This window comes from Alternaria atra, assembly GCF_907166805.1.
Source record: "Alternaria atra isolate CS162 genome assembly, contig: 23, whole genome shotgun sequence".
In the NCBI taxonomy this organism is placed as follows: domain Eukaryota; kingdom Fungi; phylum Ascomycota; class Dothideomycetes; order Pleosporales; family Pleosporaceae; genus Alternaria; species Alternaria atra.
In genome coordinates, this window is record NW_025091321.1 from 3,103,850 (window position 1) to 3,126,389 (window position 22,540).

The 22,540-nt window shown below is 50.8% G+C and overlaps 6 protein-coding genes across 6 annotated transcripts; 4 read left to right on the forward strand and 2 right to left on the reverse strand.

Annotated features, from left to right (window-relative positions):
* Window positions 1-2,369: 2,369 nt before the first annotated feature.
* Window positions 2,370-4,163, forward strand: ALTATR162_LOCUS4585 (uncharacterized protein; the record flags this gene model as incomplete). Its single annotated transcript, XM_043312200.1, has 5 exons — window positions 2,370-2,494; window positions 2,549-2,890; window positions 2,938-3,301; window positions 3,351-3,671; window positions 3,729-4,163. 5 exons carry the CDS (start codon window positions 2,370-2,372, stop codon window positions 4,161-4,163), a joined length of 1,587 nt encoding a protein of 528 aa, XP_043168135.1.
* Window positions 4,164-5,081: 918 nt separating this feature from the next.
* Window positions 5,082-7,727, reverse strand: ALTATR162_LOCUS4586 (uncharacterized protein; the record flags this gene model as incomplete). Its single annotated transcript, XM_043312201.1, has 1 exon — window positions 5,082-7,727. The coding sequence occupies one exon, from the start codon at window positions 7,725-7,727 to the stop codon at window positions 5,082-5,084; it is 2,646 nt and encodes an 881-aa protein (XP_043168136.1).
* Window positions 7,728-12,038: 4,311 nt separating this feature from the next.
* On the forward strand, window positions 12,039-13,423 carry ALTATR162_LOCUS4587 (uncharacterized protein; the record flags this gene model as incomplete). Its single annotated transcript, XM_043312202.1, has 2 exons — window positions 12,039-12,113; window positions 12,164-13,423. 2 exons carry the CDS (start codon window positions 12,039-12,041, stop codon window positions 13,421-13,423), a joined length of 1,335 nt encoding a protein of 444 aa, XP_043168137.1.
* Window positions 13,424-14,160: 737 nt separating this feature from the next.
* ALTATR162_LOCUS4588 (uncharacterized protein) lies at window positions 14,161-14,862 on the forward strand (the record flags this gene model as incomplete). Its single annotated transcript, XM_043312203.1, has 2 exons — window positions 14,161-14,187; window positions 14,242-14,862. 2 exons carry the CDS (start codon window positions 14,161-14,163, stop codon window positions 14,860-14,862), a joined length of 648 nt encoding a protein of 215 aa, XP_043168138.1.
* Window positions 14,863-16,097: 1,235 nt separating this feature from the next.
* On the reverse strand, window positions 16,098-19,637 carry ALTATR162_LOCUS4589 (uncharacterized protein; the record flags this gene model as incomplete). The annotated part of the gene is made up of 3 exons (XM_043312204.1): window positions 16,098-16,117; window positions 16,175-18,799; window positions 18,851-19,637. The coding sequence occupies 3 exons, from the start codon at window positions 19,635-19,637 to the stop codon at window positions 16,098-16,100; spliced, it is 3,432 nt and encodes a 1,143-aa protein (XP_043168139.1).
* A 264-nt stretch (window positions 19,638-19,901) lies between these two features.
* ALTATR162_LOCUS4590 (uncharacterized protein) lies at window positions 19,902-22,308 on the forward strand (the record flags this gene model as incomplete). The annotated part of the gene is made up of 2 exons (XM_043312205.1): window positions 19,902-21,935; window positions 21,991-22,308. 2 exons carry the CDS (start codon window positions 19,902-19,904, stop codon window positions 22,306-22,308), a joined length of 2,352 nt encoding a protein of 783 aa, XP_043168140.1.
* Between the last annotated feature and the right edge of the window lie 232 nt (window positions 22,309-22,540).

A 22,540-nucleotide genomic window follows, 5' to 3' on the forward strand; every position in this document is an offset into this window, starting at 1 on the left:
CGAATACTTAACACTCTTGCCCAACGGCATAGAACCACGCGTGTAGAGTATGAGTGTGCAGTATATATTAGTGAAAAAATTGTGAGGCTACCTGGGGACGAGTGAGGTTTAGGGTGACAACACTTCGCGATACACATCTTCGCCGTATTTGCGGTTCTCCGTCTCGTACAAAGCATTCTTGTGCGCAGCTAGGTTCCATTCAAAACAGCGTCAAGAGATAGAGTCTGTTGGAAAAAGTCCCTTGTGGGCGACAGCGCATCGACAGAACAAATAGTAGTCGTCAAAAGTTGATGACGCAGACCATCTCCATCGTCACGGCTTCGCACGGCTTGCGTGCCTTCTCCAGTATGCGCCACACGCCCAGAAAGTCTATCTAATATCGCCAATGTGGGTGTCGTATGCACCATCGAGAGCAGTGAAATTACCATCACTATTCTTTCCGCATGTTGCTGGTGACGCATGAATGCTACAAACTCGATCATGATCGTAGTGCTCATGACATCAAGTCCTTGTATTCTGGACAATAAAGCTTCTCTTGGCTTGTTCAAGTATTGCCGAGTGGCTTGGCTACCTGTCGAACCTACACACGCATCGGATCTTCCAGGTCGATCCTGCGAACACAGCGCAACCAGGTTCAATGAAAGAACTGAACAGTTCTTAGCAAGCTTTTAATCTTGGTCTACTATAGTAAACGTAGCATAAGCATTATGTATATAAGTAGGGTACTTAGGAGCCTGCAATACTATTAAACGTCCTAAGCTTCCTTGTTATACTGTTGCGGATTGCAGCATAGCAGAGAACTTATCAACATCTATTTAGTTTCTTCCTTGTATGCGGTAGTGCTGTATCAGAATCAGGATTTATGCAAACTACCCTGACCTTAACAGTCGGCAATCCGCTCCGAGAACGGTCCAGAGACGAACCGAACGCTTCCATCGCAGCTTTTAGCATCTCATCTTCCTTCTCTTTCTCTTCCTAGGTGCCATCAGCAAAGATGCGAACCATCTCGAGCCCATGGAGATTGCTTACCATTCTCCAGTAACTTTGACGGCCTTGATGGTCACCCGACAGTGCTGTGTCACTTTTAAACCCTATCTCGATGTGCGTAACCTTTGAAGGCTCACGCTCCCAGAGGGGTGATTTTCTCAGTAGAGCGTCAGCGCTTTTGATGCTTTCGATGCTGAAGCGGAAACGTAAAGCCTTCAAGATGAGATCTGAGCGGAGGCTGTTCGTGCGTTGGCATACATAAAACCATATGAAGTCCTTACCGACATCACTGAGCGCTTTAGCTTCGCTGCTGTCCCTGATTTCATAGGTTCCTGTGAGCGGCCTGAAATCCAAGGTTGTTTCGCTTCAACATCCACATCATGTAACATCCAAGGGTTGATGCACAAAGCGGCGCGGTAAGTTGGCCCGAATACGAAGGAAGACAGGAAGGATCACCGATGAGCAAACCCGATATCCATCAACACCCCGATCATGACAGGGCTTCTTGAAGTTTATTTGCGCGAATTTTAGAAGCGTCTGTAACGAACAACACTTCAGTTGGCAAGACTTCGTCATCTTTGCTTCCATGTTATGCTTTTTGCCGCAAACAAATTTGTAGGTAACACGATGCAATGCGACCACGAAGTCGCATACCAATAACAACATCGCGATGCCGAGGCAAAATCGGGAGATGAGAGCGAACGTTGCCAAGCAGAGGAAGGATCGCACTTCCACCCTGCGATGGATTGTTCACACCACTCCATCGCATTCCTGCCCAATCACCTAACAACACGCGGAAATCATATCGCATCAGGAAGTATTTCCAGTCTACATGTAACATCGTCGCATCGAAGCAACCTTGGACTGCGCCATCGGGTCCCGGCAAGGCTTCGAAAAAGAGCCGCCGGTTCGGCAGAAGCGCCACTGACGACATCGACACATGCACAACGCGGGTGAGGCGATCTCCACATCTCTCCGACCTCGAGCGCGCGTGTCTCCACCTCCAGTCTAACCCCAACATCTCCAGACGCCTTATTTTCCACGAATCATCTGGGGTCCGATAATGACTCGATCTCGTTTCTCTCCGATGTTCAAGTCGGCAGGCTTTTCTTGGCATGCGGCCGCTATACTTGTATCGGTAAACCCGCGTTTTAACCATTTTACCTAGCCGACGAGTGTGCCAGTATGGAGAGCCTCATGCGGAGCAAGGACCCCAGCGGGGATGGTTGCTTCAAGCGAGATGATTATCACGTTGTGCAAACCGGCGTGTAATGCCGACTTCTTGAGGCCTTTATATTCGACATTCCCCGCGAACGTGGATCGACAGGTCAATCGACTGCCATCTTTGCGTCAACCTAGGCTCTAGAGAGGATCCAGTCAAGATGTTCGAAAAGTTTCCCAAGATCTATAATGTCTACTTCTTGGCAATTGTTGCCACGATGGGAGGTATGCTCTTCGGTTTTGATATCTCATCGATGAGCGCTATCATTCCAAGCGACCAGTACCTGTAAGTCGCCGCGATGGTAGAATCTCCAAAAAAACGTCCCCTAACACTGAACAGTGAATACTTCGATAACCCATCTGGTGTTGTTCAAGGAGCCATTGGCTCTGCCCTTGCTGCGGGCTCAGTAGTTGGCAGTGCTATGGCTGGTCCCATCTCCGACAAGTTCGGTCGTCGCGACGCTCTTGTATTCGCCTGTATTTGGTGGCTTATCGGTACCGCTATACAGGTCGCTTGCACAGGTCGCGGTATGCTTATTGCTGGTCGCGTCTTGAACGGAGTAACTGTCGGTATTACGTCGTCTCAGGTACCCGTCTACCTCGCCGAAATCTCGAAACACTCTCAGCGTGGCGCGATTATCATCATCCAACAACTAGCTATCGAGTGGGGTATTCTTATCATGTAAGCAAGCTGAATATAGGTAAGATAGCCGTACTAATGCTGTACAGGTACTTCATCGGTTACGGATGTACGTTTATTCCTGGCGCTACGGCTTCGTTCCGCACCGCTTGGGGAATCCAGTTCGTTCCCTGCGTCATGTTCATGATTGGACTGCCATTCCTGCCTGAGTCACCCCGTTGGCTCGCAAAGGTCGACCGCACAGAAGAAGCAATTCACATCCTGGCCGCCATCCAAGCCGATGGCAACATCGAGGACCCCTACGTTATCGCCGAATACGAGGAGATTGTTACAGCGCTTACTGCTGAGCGTCTAGCTCCCCAAGGATGGAGGAAGTTCGTTGTGAACGGCATGTGGAAGCGAACCCTCGCAGGTTTCTCTGTCCAGGCATGGCAACAACTTTCGGGTGCGAATGTATGTTGGGAGACACTTTTTGTGGTACCATGTTTCTAACTACTCACAGGTCATGACTTACTATGTCGTATACATCTTCGCCATGGCAGGTCTTTCAGGCAACACCAAGCTCATCTCATCCGGCGTGCAGTACGCCTTGTTCATCATCTTCTCGTCAATCATGTTCTTCTTTGTCGATAAGATTGGCCGAAGGACGCTCTTATTCTGGGGTGCGATCACGATGGCTATATGCCACTTTGTGGTTGGAGGAACACTAGGAGCTCATTACACTTATGTTCCCGATGGTGTCGGTGGGGACAAGAACGTCGTCATGGAGGTTACCGGATCGCCCGCGTACACTGTCATCGCATTTTCATACCTGTTAATCATTGTAAGTAACTTCTCTAGGTGCATCCGTTGAGATTACGTACTGACTACATGCCTTTAGATCTACGCGCTTACGCTCGCCCCCATCTGTTGGGTCTACGCCGCTGAGGTGTGGTCACTAGAAACACGTGCTTCTGGAATGGGCATAGCGGCCATAGGAAACTGGCTGTTCAATTTCGCGATCGGGCTCTTCATTCCGCCAGCCTTCATCAACATCAAGTGGGGACTATTCGTGGTCTTCGGGGTACTTTGTGTTCTGGCATCTATCCAGTTCTTCTTCACATATCCCGAGACTTGTGGCAAGACTCTTGAAGAGATCGAAGTCTTGTTCAGCAAAGATGGCCCGCATGCTTGGCAGACCAAGAAGGGTAGCTCGCACCTCGCCCGTAATGTCGAGAACGTTACAGCCGCGCAAGCCAAGGGAGACGCTCTTGCCACCATTGAGAACATCGCCAAGAAAGAGAAGGGTGAGACTCAAACAACTGAGGCTGTCTGAGTAGACCTGGTCTACAGTATCCAGTATACATATCACCAAATAATACCATATCCGGCTTGCTCTCATTGATTCAGGCTCTTTCTTTCAGAGTATTACTGCATTGCTTCGTTGTTGAGTGCACCTTATACAAGGAAGAGACTGGACAGGTGCTAAAAACCCTTCTACTACGTTGCATCCTACAACCGCATATATTAAGAAACTAAAAGACATCTTATACTAATGTATACTTCTAAGCTATCTATATCTATATGTGATATCTGTGTTAGTGTTGTTGTAGTAGGCAACATAGTAGAAGCGTTTTCTGTGCCTATCTAGTTTGTTCATTGCATGGGGCGAGTGACTCTTCACGTTCGTGGCTATTTGTATTGCGGTGTCGTCACGTTGGATATAATCACTTAGCGTTATCGCCGCAAGTTCACGTTCATGTCTCAGACACGTACGTCTCATTGTCTAGCCTTCTCTCTATATAAATCAACACTTTTCCACACACACACACACACATTCTTAAATTCTTCCACCAGCGAAGATTAAAACGACTATTTATGTGCCACTTCATCCGCACCTGCTGTAGGAGATGCCATACACTCATCAGACGTGACGGACGAAACTGCGGTCATGGTATGGCTATTTTGGGTCCTTCGGGACTGACCTTCGAATGCGCCTCTCTTACCAATAATGTCGCACCAGACATCGATGTGGAGAAGGGCTCATGCGATAAGTGCAAACAGAAAGTGGTAGTGGACGAGGAACATGATAGATACCGTGATATACTTTCGTGACAGCCCGGATATAGACGCTGAGATTTCCTAGGGTACAGGTCAACTAGCGGTAAAGATTTCCACAGTCAGTCGTGATCTCAATAACTTAAACTTGTTCTATTGCCATTTTGACGCCAACTTCAAAGGTATACTACTAAACCTAAGTCTCATGCCAAAGCCCTCTCTCCTTCAGAACATCAACATCCTTCCCCGTAGCAAACTCCTTTGCCCACATCTCTCCATCCCACCTCTCCCACGGACTCTTTCGCCTTAGTTCTCCCCACCCCAGCTTTCTAGGTGAATACGAACTTCCCATCTTCCATTCACGCACTCTTTCCATGATCTCATTGTATGCGGCACCATTCTTGTTCTTGGTAGATACGGGTGGCTTGACAATCACATTAAACAATTCTTGCTCTCGCAATTCCTCGAGCTCCTGATGATAGGTGGCTATTACGGCGTTGCGCGCTCCGATTGTGGTGGGGAGGTGGCAGCGTGGGATAGATGGCGGCCTGTTAACACGATCAAGCGGGTGAGTGAGCGACGAGATCGTGGAGGCTGAAGTTGAAGATGAAGTGTCGTCATCGGACTCAAGGGTGGGAAATTCTTCACCACACATAAACGCTTGCTGTACGTTTCCAATATGAGCGTCACGGGCTTTGTTTCTCTTCCTTAGTCTGGTGACACAATCTCCCAAGCGTGCGATATCCATCTTCGCTTGCTTGAACGCTCGTTTGAGTCCTACGCGTTCTTCATCCAAGGCTGCGAGCTTCTTCTGTAGACCCTGAACTTCCCAATGTGTTTCGTCCTTGGTTTTGTTGTAGTAATCCTTGATATAACGGAGGGTTTCCTGCTTCTGTTGGTCGGTACTGGCTTCAAACGCACGAGTGCGTTCTTCAAGTTGCAAATTCTTTTCCTCGGAGTCTTGTTTCCACCCCTTGACGTCCTGCTCCAGCTTTTCAGCTCTGGGACGCAAATCTGCGAGTTCTTCTTGCGCGTTGGTGAGATCTGACTGTAGCTTTTCGTTCTCGGGGTGAATATGTGACAACAGCTTCTTCGCCTTCGCGAGCTCCTGCTCTGCGCCTTTGCGCTTCAGTCGCTCGCGCTCGTAATATTGCTGAAATTCATCTCTATCCATCTGCATCGCCTGCGGGAACATCGGGCTCTGTAGACCGGGGCTCAATAATTCTCTTCTCTGGATGTCCATGGTCTTCTCTAGCCTACTGATCTCAGATTCTTGATCCGCTATCTGACGCTCCAGCTCTTCATTCTTTTCATGCCAGTTCTTGAAGTCTTTACCATACCCTCCAATTAATTGGGCAATCTTGATCCGTAATCTTTCTATCTCGGAGGCCTGCACAAGGCTCTGAGAAAGCTCTTCGGACTGGGGAACGGGAATATCGACGCCTTGCGACATACTTTGAGATACCAAGTCGATGATTTCACATAGTTCTTTGATAGATGTTTCCTGGTTGTTAAGCTTCTCTTGAGCGTCTCTCAGCTGGTCGTCAAGGTTCTCGCAACATGCATTTGCATTGTTAAGTTCCAGCCGCGTTTTGCCGACCGCCACTTGAAGTCTTTTGTTCTCTGCTTCAACTGCTTCAACTGCTTCAAGAGCAGGTAGATTAGGTTCGCGAACGTTGCGCGCTGCAATTAGCTCCTCACTGTGCTGAAGTTGTACGATCAGCTTGTTGTGCTTTTGCTGCAGCTTTTCGGCGTCGTCTTTGACTGTTTGTAAGTCTCGTTGTACTGTCTCACACCGCATCATCACCTCGTCACGCTGTCTCTTCGCATCCTCGAGTCCGGCTTCCAGTTCTTCCATGTCTGCAGTGGTCTTACCTAGTGCAATATCGTCAATGTCCGTTGAGATCACGACACTGCATTTCTCGTCTGCTTCTGTACCATTTCGTGATTCGCTTTCGATCTGACCTTGAGTTGTCGCAACTTGCTCTTCTAGGTCCGTGACGCGACCTCCTTGCGATGTCCACGCCATGATGTCTTTCGCCAAGGGAGACTTCTGCTCTTGCGGTTCCTGAAACTCAGTACTGGGTTCTTCCACTTCTTCTAATTCCTTCTGCTCTTGCATGCATGGCTCTTCTTCTTCTTGTACTTCCTCCTCTTGTGCTTGCTCATCCGGAAGCTCCTCCTCTAGCAGTTCCTTTTCTAGACTGGGCGGCTTTTCTACCTCCCCTTGAATTCCCTCTTCTCCCGCCGACCTATCGGAAATAGTAGAAGCAAGACTGTGACACCGCATGTTCTTCGACTGCAACTTCATATACGGCGGTGAATGATCAACTGCATTCTCCTCCTCTCTAATATGAGTAGAGGTAGTGACAGAGCGCTGCTTTAAACTTGATCGTTGGTTATCAAGAACAGAAACCGAATGCTGCCGCATCGCATTATTCGATCGGATAGCCAGTTCATTGGTGGAGTAGATCTTCTTCACAAAAGAAGCAAGCTCGATCTTCTCGTTCTTCTTCGCTTCCGATGCTTTGGTCGGGGCAGCGAAAGACGATACATTTGATTGCAGTGAAGGCCTCGATGTATTTTGCTCCCCCTCGTAAATAGGCTCTTTAACGATGCTGCCCGATTGTGTCTCCTCATTCTGCTCTTTCTCCCTTCCATGCGTCGCGTCCGCGTCCGCGTGTTCGCCTAAAGGATTTGGCGACGTAGGTTCGTCACTCTCACCAAACTGCGAGGAGTGGTTGGACGATCTCTGCCTTGCCTTACCGTTCATACCTAGGGCATCTGTCAACCCGTCACCCGAAACAGAGTCTTGTTTTCCGAATTCGTACGGTTGCGACATTTGTGTAAGATTTCAATGCTTGAAGTATTGAAAATTGGCCTTTAGCTCCATTTTGGCAACCGCATCCTATCCATACCTTTTTCAATATTTACCTGCACATTGTATCATGAAATCTTTTGCATGGCACAATGTCTCTCACATCGGAACAACTACCTAGTGAATCACCTCAGAGACATAGTGAAAGTTGACGAAACATTCTTAGACTCTCCGATAAGCGACGCAGACTTCCTTGATGGAATCGCTACTGTGAACAGTGCACGAGTTCCAAAAATCAACAGACAGGAGGTCTTCATGCTTTATATCTTACGACAGCTTTTGGCCGCGCAACCACTTCACGGAACGAAGTGCGCGCCACATGACCTGCATCTGTTTATCCCAAAGATCTATGAAGTCCCGCACTGAGAAGAAAAATCTCAGTATCGCGACAATTCGTGTACTCTCGGCATAGATTTAGATAGGTCAACAAAAGTACGGTTGTCAGAAGAAACGTAAGCTAGCGAAGACGTACACTTTCGCCACTTCTCGGACACATCACCATTTCCCAGATCCAGTCTGGCAGCCGTTGCAAAAGGCGTTTGCCCAGCGACTGGGGTAAGCGATGGGAGCGCAGCGTTAGTAGCATCACGTGCTAGCGCGTACCGACTCCATGGAGTGACGTAACACAGTGCTAGCTGGTTATGGGAAGACCCATGTCGCTTTTGAGCCGCATCAGTTCAACAGGGAAACGAGTTGAGTTGTGGTTTGAGTATTGCTAGCGCCTTACCCAAAAGAAACAAGGAAGGAAGCAGGATTGACAGAAAGTGAGGGGTAGAGCGAAAAGTGTATCCTAAGGTTGATGGTGGCACTGAGTCTATGATAACCTTGGGCGAACTGTTGGAAAGCGATTATCGAGCGTAGGCCTATGTTTGGTGGATCTTGCACGTTATGTGATATGTGCTTCCCTGACGCTGGTGCGTCGCTCGTCACAAACCTACTTTAGCCGGACGACTATCCGACATAAGCGCTCTGACGCCAGAAGCGACAGCCATCTCCAATTATTGGGTGGGGTGTCAGGGTATGCCTATTCGCGAGAGACGTATCGTAAGCTTTTGCTCTGAAGCTACACAACCAACTGTACCCCTGTGCCGTGTCTTCTGATTACGCTAGAACGGGCAAACCTTGATCAAGGTGAGTTGAGTAATGTCGGGCACATCGTGCGATACTTGCATGATATCCATACCAATCATCACTGTGTTTATCGGTACCTCGCGGCATAATTGCTCGATCCAACCGCGACCGTTGGCCTACTGCACGAGCGCCTACTAGCGTACCAATGCCACCTTCTTGGGACCGGGGGCGTGTATACTCGACGCGACTGGACATATGCGGAGTGCGAGATGTCACGTAGATGCGGCTTCAATGCGTGTTTGCCGGCGGCGCGGCACTTGCTATCCTGTGAGCAGAAAAGGCCCGAAGCTTGAGCATAAGAGGTTTCAAGCTCGATGATGTTAGTGATTTCGATCACACTATCGACGGCATTCCCGTGCCATGAGTTCGTCCCATGGTAGCACCGCTGGGAAAGTGGGGTAAACCGCTAGACCCTTCTTCACAGGAAGATGAGGGCTGACCTTGTTTCTTAGCTTCCGCGGGATGGGATCGCAACAGCTCTTCATTCGTCGTTATTTCAAGGTACCGAGTGTTTAGGGGGATAAGACTGTTGTACAACGTATCACGAGGCGCGGAGAGGTCTGTTACCGAATTGATTCGGGTCGATGACGGGTAGAGCCAACGGAGCTTATCTTTCTAGCTCTGCAGACGGAATCACAGTATTGGAAGACGACGGAAACGGATTCCTGCAATTACCATGGCCGGCAGGAGGCAACGGAGATATGGCCTTTCTGAGCAATGCGAAGTTGGGTCGGTGGAGGCGGGCATTGACAGTTACGGCGCCGATCACACGCACATGTGCTCAAAGGCTTCTCTCCACACCTGTGATTACGAGTAGCTCGAGTCGCCACTGTTGTACCCACTGTGTATACCGACTATGTATTCTGACGTAGGCTTCTGCGGTGCTGTGAGAACATCATGTCGTGTTGATAGCACGTTTGCGTTCACTTTTAGGTAGACCGGTCAGAACATGCATGTTCAAACACCACAAACTCACTCAAGCCTCCTGACTCAAAGCAATGTCGCAGACGGTGGCTTCATTCATGTTTCGCGCTTGCTCAAACCAATCACTCTCGTCTTTGAGGCTCGGTCAAACCTGGTCGCCCCAGGTCGGAATCGTTTGGTTATTCTGCCGAAAAGGTGATAGTACGCATTCCAGAGGCAGGTTCCCATGTCAATACGATCGACCGGAAGCAACCGAACTTCTACTCTATGCATGTAACATGCAGGACGTTGCCCAGCTGTCCGCAGCCTGTCGCCTAAGGACGTTGAGGACTAGTTGATCGTAACGGGCTTACCGAAGAAGTCGTCGGCGTTGAACATTGGCCTCAATAGACGAACAAGCAGAATTGACGAAATCATCCAAGGCTTAAGCGGTCAACACACACCTAAGCCTCGCCGCGGAGGCGCATCTTGACCAATATGTCGGAATTGCTGTGCTGGTCCTTTGTCCAGCACACGCAAGATGATGATGAAGTGTTTAAGATTGAGTATTTGAAAGATGCCTAATTTGACGCTGCTTGTAAACCGATTGTGAAGATAGATGTTGACGCGCGTTGTGGAGATTAGATCTCGTGGTGTCGTGGTCAGCCCTGCCAAGCATGACCAGCTGTCAGGGTTCTGGCATGATGGGATGCAGCCATCCGTAAAAAGCACACCGGGCCTAGCTACGTAGCGAAAGAACCCAGATTTTGGTCGCCCAACCAATTTCAGCCTGAGGAAAAAATGTGGTCATGTACCATCTATGTCATTGGTTACAGAGGAAGGGAGTCCGTCAGCCCCCGGTAATTCAATTGGTGCAAAGAATGCAGCCCATGATCTGGTGGAACACAACTCCAAGGGTCGCTCTAGAGGCTAAAGATACCAGTGAGCGTGTGGCTTGCTATAGCGAGCGCCCAGTGCACATGACTGCTGCAAGCCATCATAAATCCCTGTCGAGATTGGTAGACAGCTTCTTGGGGTAGGCGAAAGTTAGAGAAGGGCACCCAGATTAAGAGTAGCTTCCGTCTATAGCAGTCGCCTTGGAGGGGCTGAGGGCCGCTTTCAACCCCACAGCAGGAAGGACATGATATTTTCGACTTCGAAACGTGAACGGACCAGAGGGCTAAGTCTTGCGCCATCTTGTAGGTATTGAATTGCTTGGGAGACCCGCAATCCCAAAGCAGCGCGACTTCGCAGTGTGTCAAGCGCGCCCAGCCAGCACCGATCCGGTAGTGCCTTTGTCCATGTTGAGACGACCAGGTACACTATACACTATACGTGAACAGTCGACCTCGAGGTTTAGTAGTCGCTACAAATACCTTCTGAGGACTGACCCGGAACAAAGAATCCTTCTTCGTTGATTTGCCCTTCACGCTTTGCTCGAGCTCTGCCTTCGCCACAAAGAGACACGGGCCAAACCAACACAACTCAAACAGTACAGCGGTGTCTGACTTGCAAATTGGCATCGCATAGTCGTCCACGTTGATTGTCTCTGCACCGAAGCATTGGTGCCGGTGAGAAGCGGGTAACTGCAACAGGTTCGTTCCCTGAACTCTTTGCGAACTGCTATGCATCATTGCGATGAAGCAAACCCAGCGAAGAGCAATACAGTCGCTATAGTTACTAACAAATATGCAGCACCATATCTGAAAGAGAGCAGACTGATCCAGTGTCTTCTCTAGAAACCGGAAAAACGCCTTTCGGCATCCAGAAGCAACGATTCCCCGTCAGTCTCCAGGCTCCGAGACTTCAGGCCAACAGAAGGATCATTCAGCCCATCCCAATTGCGCCCACTCTTGTTTACCATCCTCTATCACTTGTGTGTCTTGTTGAGTTCAAAACGAGGTCAATTTGTAAAAGTGAACAGAGCCTTTGCCCGCAAATCCCACTATCGCAGCAACTAAGTAAGGCGTTAATACCCGCTACGATGAGGAGTGACACGCTCATCCAACAACACCCCCCTACCCCACCGAATGCCGGGTTGGAGTACCAGACCAGGCTGCACCAGGTTGCGCAATACAACGTAGATCGCGGTTATTCATTCGGTGAGGCAGGGTATGGTTCGCCAGGCTCGGTGGCGCACGAAGGGATCCCTTCACATGCGTCACATGCTGACAACCACCCTCGTGGGCTCGGACTAGGTATACAATATGTAAAAGCCTCTGCATTTTCACACATATAACCATGCTGATCAAGATACAGGATGGGTATGGTCCACCGGCAGAGTACTACCACAATGGGCCGTACAACGGCATATCGGTAAGCAAGCATCGCTGATCGTGTTTAATCCGATGGCTAATGAATGCCAGAATGATCAGGCCCTGTTCTCGCCACCGACGCCAAGATCCACAAACGGTGATGATTCTGGGCGTAGGACGACCCGCAGTGGACGAGCCACGACATTGTCCAGCTCTCCACGTCGGAACGAGAGTAGCCCTCGACCGAAAGCGACGCCAAGAGCTAAGAAGGCGAAAGCACCGAAGAACGAAAAGCACAAGACGCCCAAACTGACTGCACCGCTGAGCATTCTGACGAAAGAGCTGCATCATATCCAGGTCAAGAACATGGAGGAGTGGGTGAATAGGCCAGCGGACGTTAGAAGGCGCGAAGTGGAGAAGAGGAATGGATACATCACTCGTCCCATGAACTCATTTATGCTGTATCGGTCGGCGTTTGCGGAAAGGGCCAAGTCATGGTGTCTTCAGAATAACCACCAGGTCGTATCGTCAGTAGCGGGAGAGAGCTGGCCTCTGGAGCCACCGGAGATTCGCGAGCTGTACAACGAATACGCAAAGATCGAGAGGATCAACCACCAAAACGCACACCCGACATATAAGTTCTCGCCTAGCAAAACAGCAGTTCCGGCTCGGAAACGAAGAAGCGAATGGTCTGAGGATGAAGAACCTAGCGACCTTGACGACGCCGAATGGGCTCCCGGTAGTGGCAGATCTCGCTCCCGACAGGCTAGGAGAGTCGACCGATCGTTCAGTTATCCGTCAAGTGGTGTTGCTGCAGAGTACTTTGATCACTCGTTCGGCCCGAATGGCAACGGTATCAATCGATCCTCCTGGGAAATGACGAACGAAGGAAGACCGATGCCGATGCCGATAAGCCACAATGAGCTGTACAACCAGTACTATCAGACTGCCGCCTATCCAAACATGCACATTAGTCCAGGTTACGCAGACGACATGCACATGAGGAGGGTAGACACACCATCATCTTCCATGCAGTTCCACTCGAACCCGTCAATGCTGGGATTGCCTGGAGGGAATACGAATGATCTTCTGCTACAATCAAATCTGGGCACACCATTCGACGAGGGGCAGCTGGATCCCATGCTGTTGGCCTACGACGGAGGTAACCACTCGGATATCGACCCTGCAGCGCTGCAGAACAACGTATACCGGAACGTCCATCCGGACATGCAAGAAGAGAGGCTTGAGCAACACAACCTTGGCGGGTTGCTGGATCTTCCGCCCGATGAGTACCAATCCTGGCAGTCAGACCCAACCATGGTGTCGCTCGAACAAGAGTCGGAGTTCGATAAATGGATGGGCGAGCAGTGATCTATATCACGTTAGCTTGTGCGTCTGGTTTGTCGTGTTACCATCATGCTTACGTGCGACGTTGTTCCAAAGCGATGATCATTCTTTTTAGCATCGTAGGGTTGTTCCTCATGAGCTCTCGCGTGGTGGGCAGTGTTCAAGGCGTTGGTCGGACCGAAAGCTCCGGGGCATAGAGCATTTAGACATGGTGTTATGGCGTGTGTAGACCAAGATGTACGCATTAGTGTTCAATCAGCCTTCTTCTATCATTTCGACGTAGTGACGTGACGTGACGTGACATCGTATGTATCGCACGTAACATTAATCCATCGCGCTCCATAGTGTCGACAAAGGGAATGGTATTAGTCGAGGTTTTGGGATGCTGGCGAATGAGCTTGCGTGGGCTGCTGGTCTTGTCAAAGGGATTGCCGGAAGAGTGAAGTTGGACTCGACCGAGCCAAGACTCGCCTAGCCCCACCTGTCCCCGCGTCGCGAACGCGCCTGCCTTTGCGGATGAGGGGTCTAACAAACGTTCATAGAAACATACATACGTCAATTGTTCTTCTTCACCTATTCACTCACTACTAATTTTTTCTCAATTTGAAGCCCATAATACTAACTCTATCACGACGCCTCATCGCAAGAAGCTAGCTACTCTGCACATCCTACAAATTGCAGTGACAGTCGCGTTTGCTCGAACTACCACGTCTCCATTACTACCTAAACAAAACATATCTGGAAAGACTGAAGCATAGATCATGTATGGAGAGGCAGCTAATAAACTGGTAAGCCTTATGTTCTATACAAGACTACTACGTTGTATCTCTAACGTCACCCAGGTACAAAATGCAAAGCGCACCCTCGCACTCCCTCATCTCCCGCCGTACGCCTCAGAACTCACGCGCTCCATAGTCCGCGAAGTTCGCGATCTCGACAAAGACGTTTCATCCATCCTCGCTCCCTACAGCGGCTCTTTCAACCCCAGCGCATCGCCTGAAACAGCCTGCGCTCTTCTTGTAAACCACCTATGTATGCGCCGGAACAAGCGATGTCTACTCGCCTACCACCGCGTACGGAGTGACAAGCTAGAGGAATACTGCTGGGAGGGTATCGATGTGCTCGAACAACAGGGCAGCAAGGACCATAGTGGAGAAGGAGGAAGGGGAAGCGGTATGGGTGCCGGCGGTGGAAAAGAGGAGAGTAGCTTGAGTCCAGAAGAGGAGGAGTACGTGAGGCAATACAGCGACTTGCTTGCTGCGTACAAGGGTCAATGGACGGATATCGATTTGACGGGGAGTTTGGAGCCGCCTCGCGATCTGTTCATCGACGTACGAGTGCTGAAGGATGCGGGTGAGATCCAAACGGAGTACGGGTACGTAATGCACCAGATCGGCATGCCGAAGTCTCTGCTTCAGCTGATCGGAATACCGAATGCTGTGCCCCTGCTAACCGACTACTAGGTCCATAACCCTGACCAAGAACTCACAATTCTACGTCCGGCACGGCGACGTTGAACGTCTAATTACGCAAGGATACCTCCAGCGCCTCAGCTAATCTCTCCCTTCAATACACGTGAGATTGACTCTCCTTACCATGCAGTATCACACAACAACACATGCCCTCTCAACCAACCAACCAAATAGTCCGGAATGTCTTTCCGTGGATATACCACTATCAGTAAATCCTTCGAACTTCCATGACTTGGCCCCCAGAACTCTTTTGTAAGACCAGCCTCGAAGCTGGGTTGCCGAACCGCATCCGAGACGAAGGGATATCCAGATCCAGATCTGGTGGCGGCAAGGCTGTGTTTTTTGAGTACGCGCCATCCATTACCATCGCCAGTAGGAATACCTGGCCGTTAGAAATTTTCCCTGGTCCTTGCCCCTGCAGGATCCTGTAGGATTCCTAAAATAGGTGGAGATGGACGCTAAATGCAGTTGTTGCAGCAGGTCTGTCGATCGGTCTTGTGAGGTGAGAGGAAGGATATGCATGCAACTATGGCGCCTTTACAGATACAGATCCGATGCATGTAAAGTACCGATGATGGATGCTGGTCGGCGATGCCGTCACTGAGGCCCTGCATCGCTACGTCACTACATACTGGGCAATAGAGCGTACTCATACCAAGGGGTCTGGCGCAGAGGAATGAGTCACCGACGTTCGCTTGCATGTATATTGGCACACATGATCTGAGAAATTTTATTCGTCTACAGTATGTGGGCAGACTTGCGTATATGGGGGATGCAGAATCGGTAATGAAACCCGTAATGAGATCTCTACACAATATCGCGCCTCCTGAAATCGAGACTCATCTTCCCTCCTCCTGGCATACCGGCGAACCATGTGGCCGAGCGCTTTAATGTACAGTGATGTCGTCGCCGGTTTGACACCTCGATGTTGTTGCGCGGTAGAGCTTAGCAACCGAGAAGACACCTGCGACGGGTTGTGTAAATCAACGAAAACATTGAAAAGAGTACCACATGAGTGCTTACGTTTTAATACACCCGAGAGGCATGAAGCCGATACAACCCCTTCGAGCGTAGTTCTGTCGAAACCTTCAACTCCGTCCCATGCCTTTCCCATCCAACCAGTGGATCGTTCCTCCCAATGCAGTGAACTGACGCCATGGAAAAGAAAACAACGCTGAAATGAAAAAAAAGCTTGAATCAAGTGTACCTTACCTTTGTGGAGTCTCTCAGACGACGCTGTATCTGCCTATGTGTATAAAGTTAGTATTTGTATTATTTGCAGTTTGTACAGGATAGTACTTACCAGTTGGTCCACGAGTCGCAGAGGCGTCCTCAGCTGCAATGGTTCCCTCGCGCAGAAGACGAGTGAGCTCCATCATAGCCTGCGTGACGATGTTCTCGGTATCGCCCTCAACGAGAATGTATAGCTTGGGCAGATCAGTCTCACCAGGCTGCTTACCAGCCGGGTAGAAGTTGCCCTTGGTCGTAATGGAAACGCCAGTCTGTTCCAAAATCTTGGCGACGTTGGTGCGGTTGGTAACGGCCCATCGAGCTTTCTGGGGAAAGTCGTTGATCTCGATGGTCGAGTGGTAAAGACCAGCATCTGGGCCCTTGTTGTCGATGGGCTGACCTGCGTGGATCATACCCTTCTTGCTCAATCTTCCGTCAACCTTGGAAGCAGCGGCCATTGCTCGCTCGCGCGCAGTCATCGGCTTGCCAGAGGCAGCAGCATCGGGGCGTTCGGTCTTGCTAACCACAATCTTACTATTCAGTAGCTTCATCCAATGTGGTTGATCCTCGGCGTCAGCTGCAGCTGGGTCAGCGGCCTTAACGACACCTGGACCAGCGACTTCAGGCTTCTTGATGATCGGCGCGATCTCCTCCTCGTCTTCGCTCTCTTCAACACCTTCCAACTTGAGTTGACGCTTCTCGCGCTTCTTCTCAAGAGCACGTGCTGCGTCAAGCTTGTCAAGGCCCTTACCACCGAAACCGCCATAGTACTTCTCCGTACCTGCCTTGGCCTTCTCGTGGAATGTGTTAGCCATCTCCTGAAGCTCTGGGGGCACTTCTGTACCGCTCTCCTTGAGTGCCTTGACGATGTGAAGAGCGAAGCGCTCTTGTCCAGGGTTCTCAATGAGTGTAATAGCTGTACCCTTGTTGCCAGCACGGCCGGTACGTCCGCAGCGGTGAACGTAATCTTCCAAATGGGTAGGTGAATCGAAGTTCAAGACCATAGCCAGTCCGGGTACATCAAGACCACGGGCTGCTACGGATGTGGCAATGAGAATTGAAAGAACACCTTGCTTGAAATCGTTGATCGCTTCGTTACGATCAGTCTGATCTTTAGCTCCGTGAATCGTGTTGACAGAGAAATACTTAGACTTGTAGAGCTTGGACAAGAGGTCTTCAGCTGTCTCTTGTCGCTCAGTGAAGATCAATACTTGCGCATTCTCATCTTCAGAGAATAACTGGCCAAGATACAACAAGGTCTTGTTGATCTTCTTCTCATAACTATTAGGGACAACAGAGATGATCTGAGTGATCTCCGGAGCTACCTTGCTCTTGCCACCAATGGTGATCTCGGCCGGATCGTGCAGCGCTTTACGAGCTAAAGACTGCATGTTCTTTGGCATAGTTGCTGAGAAGAGGACAGTTTGACGATCGGGGCGTACATTGGCAAGGATCTTCATGACTTGAGGCTCGAAGCCCATATCGAACATACGATCAGCTTCATCAAGGACGACGTAAGTAATGCGTCGAAAAGAAAGCACTCTGCCTTGGTTGACGTTTGTCAGATCAATCATTCTGCCTGGAGTTGCACATAGGATATGGATGCCTCCACGCTTGATCATAGCAATCTGGTCAGAGATGGGTTGACCACCATAAGCACACTTGATCGTGACACCAGATGCGGCAAGGAATGGTTTAAGCTCATTGACGATCTGCAATGCTAGCTCTCGAGTTGGAGCGAGGATCAGTCCGATAGGTCCATCAGTTGGTTTCAGAGGGCGTTGATCAAGGACATGACGAATCATAGGAATACCGAAGGCGAGTGTCTTTCCGGAACCGGTCTTGGCTACTCCAATAAGATCCCTGCCAGAGAGAATTGTAGGCACTCCTTGTGACTGGATACCCGTGGGCCTCTCGTAGCCGATCTTAGTGAAGACATCCATGGTAGCCTGTAACAAGCCCATTTGGGCCCACTTAGTGACGGGACGGGGTACATCATCTGGCTTAACCTTGATACCATCAAGTTCGTGGCGCAGATCAGCGACTTCCTCAGGTGTCATCTGTGCAACTTCGGACGGTTCAGTGTAGAAGTTTTTCCTGAATGGCTCGTACTCAACTTTATCGTGGTTGACGGTAGGTACCTCCTTCTTCTTCTTCTTTGCAGCACGAAGGGCGAGGAGGTCCTCAGCCTCGACAGATGTCTCGACAGGCTCAAGCTCGTCAGCAAACATGGCTTGACCCGAAGGAGCTCCGCGGCTTGGTTGCGGCTCGGAAAGATCAGCCATGAAGGCATCGAGAGGATCGATTTCATCTTCTTCGGCGCCTGCATTTTCGTCAACTTCCATCTTGTCGTCGGCAGGGGCTTCGACAGCAGATGCTTCTCCCATGGTAGCGTCCTCTTGGTTCTCGTTGGCAATCTCTGCGCGGCGCTTCTCAAGGCGAGCCTGGAGCTCCGCGTTGTTCTCTTCGTCGTCACTACCAATGTCGCTCATTGCGGCGTCGTCTTCAGCGTCGTCGGCCTCGGGCTCAGGTTCGTCGTTGGTGGTGAATTCGGGGAGAGCCTGGAGCTTTCGCTTCTTGGTAGGGCCTTCCTCGTCGAGCAGAGCCTTTCTGGAGGTCTCCTCCTCGGTCTCAGCAGCAGTCTTGGTCTTGAGACCAAAAGAACCAATGTTGCCATTGGCCTTGACGACGGGAGGTTCTGCAGGTGTAAGCTTGTGGTTCAGAGAAGAGAAGCTAGAGAGGAACGTACTGGAAGCGGTAACGGTCTTGCCCGCAGGCTTGGCCATGTCTAGTGGACGTGCTGCGGCGGAAGCATCCAATTTGAAGGTCGACTTCTCGGGCAGCTTCTGCTTGACTTTCTCAGTAGCGCTCTTCTGTGGAACAGCTTTTGTCTTAACGGTATCAAGCTTGGCCTCAGCTGCTGGGGCTGCTGAGGGCGTCACAGCGACTGAGGGGGTTGCAGGCGCAGTGACAGCCGGTGAAGTACCAGAGCCAGGCGTCTCGGTCTTCTCCTTGCCCAGGCGCTCAGCGTTGAGCTTCTTCCACTCGGCCAGCTTCGCAGCGCGGTCAGCAAGCTTATCCTTGACTTGTATTTCTGGGTCTTTCTTCCTCTCATCGCGCGAGGCGAGCTCTACCCGATCGCGCCTGTCATCGCGCCTGTAGCTATCGGATCCAGGTGCAGGTGTAGCAGAGGAACGGGAACCAGGTCGACGGGAAGTAGAGCGGCGACGCCTATCTCTGTCACCGTCGCGATCGCGCCTGTAGCTGTCTCCGCGGTCTACACCACGGTCGCCACGGTCTCCTCGGTCTCGTGATCGGTCGCGGCGGCGAGGCGGGGAACGCGAGCGCCGACGGTAGGTGTCGCGATCGCGCTCCCTCCGATCTGGCTCTCTCCGGTCATCGCGGCGGTCCCGGCGGTCACGGTCGTCTCTGAAGCGTCCCTCGCCATAGCGGTCTCCACGATCTCCACGGTCGCGGTCACGGTCTCGGCGTGGGGAATGGCGTCTACGATCGTAATCAGTGTGGCGCGTCGCCATCTTGAGTCGGTGGAATTACTGCTGCAATCAGTTTTGATGTGGCGTCCTCAAGTAGCAGATGCAGGCGGTTGCAATTGCGTGGGGTATAAGTGAGTTGCGGAGTTTGAAAGTTGTAACGAATAGGGTCCCCGACCATGTTTCCTTGGCTGATGGTAGCCTGGCACGTGCGACGCGCTAAAACCGAAATCTTGGACGCTAGCGATAATTTTTGGGAAGTTGCGACAGGTCGAGGTGAACGTGACAAGTGAACATCAAACACCAAATATGTCTGTCAACCCCCGCAAGAGAAAGGTAGTGACGCGCCCGGCGCCTGAGCCAAGTGACTCCGAGGACGAATTGGGAGAAGGACTGCTCGATGGCATCTTGTCGCATTCCGAGGACGACTCGGACGACAGCCAAGATGGAGATGCCGATACCGATGCCAGCAGTGTGATTGAGGGCCTTTCAGATGAAGATGAAGAGGAGGATGATGAAGATAGTGACGCAGAGCAGATCCGTGAGGAAATGCGCAATTTGAATACCTCAGATGTTCCGTTGCGCAAGAAGAATGGAGTACCGACGCACGAAATGGATCTGGACGTGAACGGTGGCGCAACAGGCGAACTGGACGACGATGAAGACCTCAAGCCCAACTACACTGTCACTACCGATGCGCACGGCAACACTCGCTACATCTACAAAGAAATCGACCCAATTTACGAGTCAGACGACTCTGACGTCGAAGCTACGAACACGATCGGAAACATCGACCTCAAGTACTACGATGAATACCCGCATATTGGCTACGATATCAACGGCAAGAAGATCATGCGCCCGGCGAAGGGAGAGGCACTGGATGCGCTGTTAGACAGTATCGACATACCGAAGGGCTGGACAGGTTTGACGGATCCTCAGACAGGAAAGCCGCTGAATCTGTCAGAGGAGGAGCTACAGGTACTCAAGAAGCTCACAAGGAATGAGGTCGTTGAGGACGGATATGACCCATACCCAGAGATGGTTGCCTACTTTTCTGGCAAGCAGGAGATTATGCCGCTGAGCGCTGCACCAGAGCCCAAGCGACGTTTCATTCCCTCCAAGCACGAGGCGAAGCGCGTCATGAAACTCGTCAAGGCAATTAGAGAAGGCAGAATCCAGCCATACAAGGCACCTGAGGAGCAGGAAGAAGAGCAGGATGTTTTCACCTTCGACGTATGGGCGGACGAGAAGCCACGACCAGACAACTCAATGCACATTCCCGCCCCTAAGCTGCCACCGCCTGGCTACGAAGCGAGTTATCACCCACCGCCCGAGTATCTGCCGGATAAGGCTGAGGAACAGGCGTGGTTGGAACAAGACGAAGAGGACCGAGAGAAGGACTTTTTGCCCAAAAACTACGATGCATTGCGCAAGGTTCCTGGATACGAGACATTCGTCAAGGAACGATTTGAGCGAAGCTTGGATCTCTACTTGGCTCCTCGTATTCGAAGGAACCGACTCAACATCGACCCTGAATCACTGCTACCTAAGCTACCAAATCCTGAAGAGCTGAAGCCCTTCCCAACCACTTGTGCTGCAATTTTCCGCGGACAAGAAGGACGCGTCCGCTGCGTGTCAATCGATCCAAACGGTATCTTTGTTGCGAGCGGAGGTGACGATGGCTACGTGAGGATCTGGGAGATTTTGACCGGTCGCCAAGTCTGGAATGCAAAGCTGTCAGATGAAGAAGCTGTGGACGCCGTACAATGGAGGCCTACCAAGGATGCGGCCGTCGTTGCTGCCGCTTGCGGCGAGAACGTCTACCTGATCGTACCTTTCACGCTTCTTTCACCGGACATAGAGCAAGCTAGTCGCGAGGTTCTCGACGCAGGTTGGGGTTACGCAACGTCAAAGCCTAAATCGACAGACGGCGAGGCACCTAAACAAGCACCGGGCAAGTGGAGCCGTCCAGGAGCTCGTCTTGAGAACAAGGGCGTTCTCGTTCAAGTTGAAGTCCGATCAGCTGTCAAGATTGTCAACTGGCACCGAAGAGGAGATTACTTTGCCACAGTCTCGCCTCGCGGTCAAAGCACAGCAGTGGCCATCCATACCGTCTCGAAACATCTCACTCAACTCCCCTTCCGTCGCCTCAAGGGTATCGCACAAACAGCACAATTCCACCCCTCCAAGGCCATCTTCTTCGTCGCTACCCGCAACACCATCCGCAGCTACGATCTCGCGAAGCAAGAACTTGTTAAGATCTTGCAACCAGGTGCCAAGTGGATCTCGTCTATTGATGTGCATCCCGGTGGTGATAACATCATCGTCGGAACATACGACAAGGTGAATTCTGAAAATGCTAGACCTCTTATAAGACATACACTAACTTTCCATCCAGCGTCTCCTCTGGCACGATCTCGACCTCTCCAACAAACCCTACAAGACTCTTCGTTTCCACAAGGAGGCTATCCGTGCAGTACGTTTCCATCAAGGCGGTCTACCTCTCTTCGCCGATACCTCCGACGACGGCACCATCCAGATTTTCCACGGAAAGGTTGTAGGAGACCTGATGGAGAACGCAACTATTGTTCCCTTGAAGGTATTGAAAGGACACAAGGTCAAGAGCAGGTTGGGTGTTATGGGTCTCGACTGGCATCCCAGAGAGCCATGGTGTGTATCGGCTGGTGCGGATGGAACACTGAGGCTGTGGAGCTAGATGATAATCTTTCTTTTGCTTCTACATGACTTGCATTCGCATGGCGTTGGAGCAATTACGGAAAATGTAAAAGATTCAATGCTTTTGTTTGAACTTTGTATCCACAGATTACTCGTAGTCAAGTGCGTTCGCGATGGAATTTCTGCGTGCGCTCACCGGTCAGCTAACTGCACACATACAGGGCCGAAGTCACGAACACCACCAATGAACTTTGGTAGATAGTAAAAACATT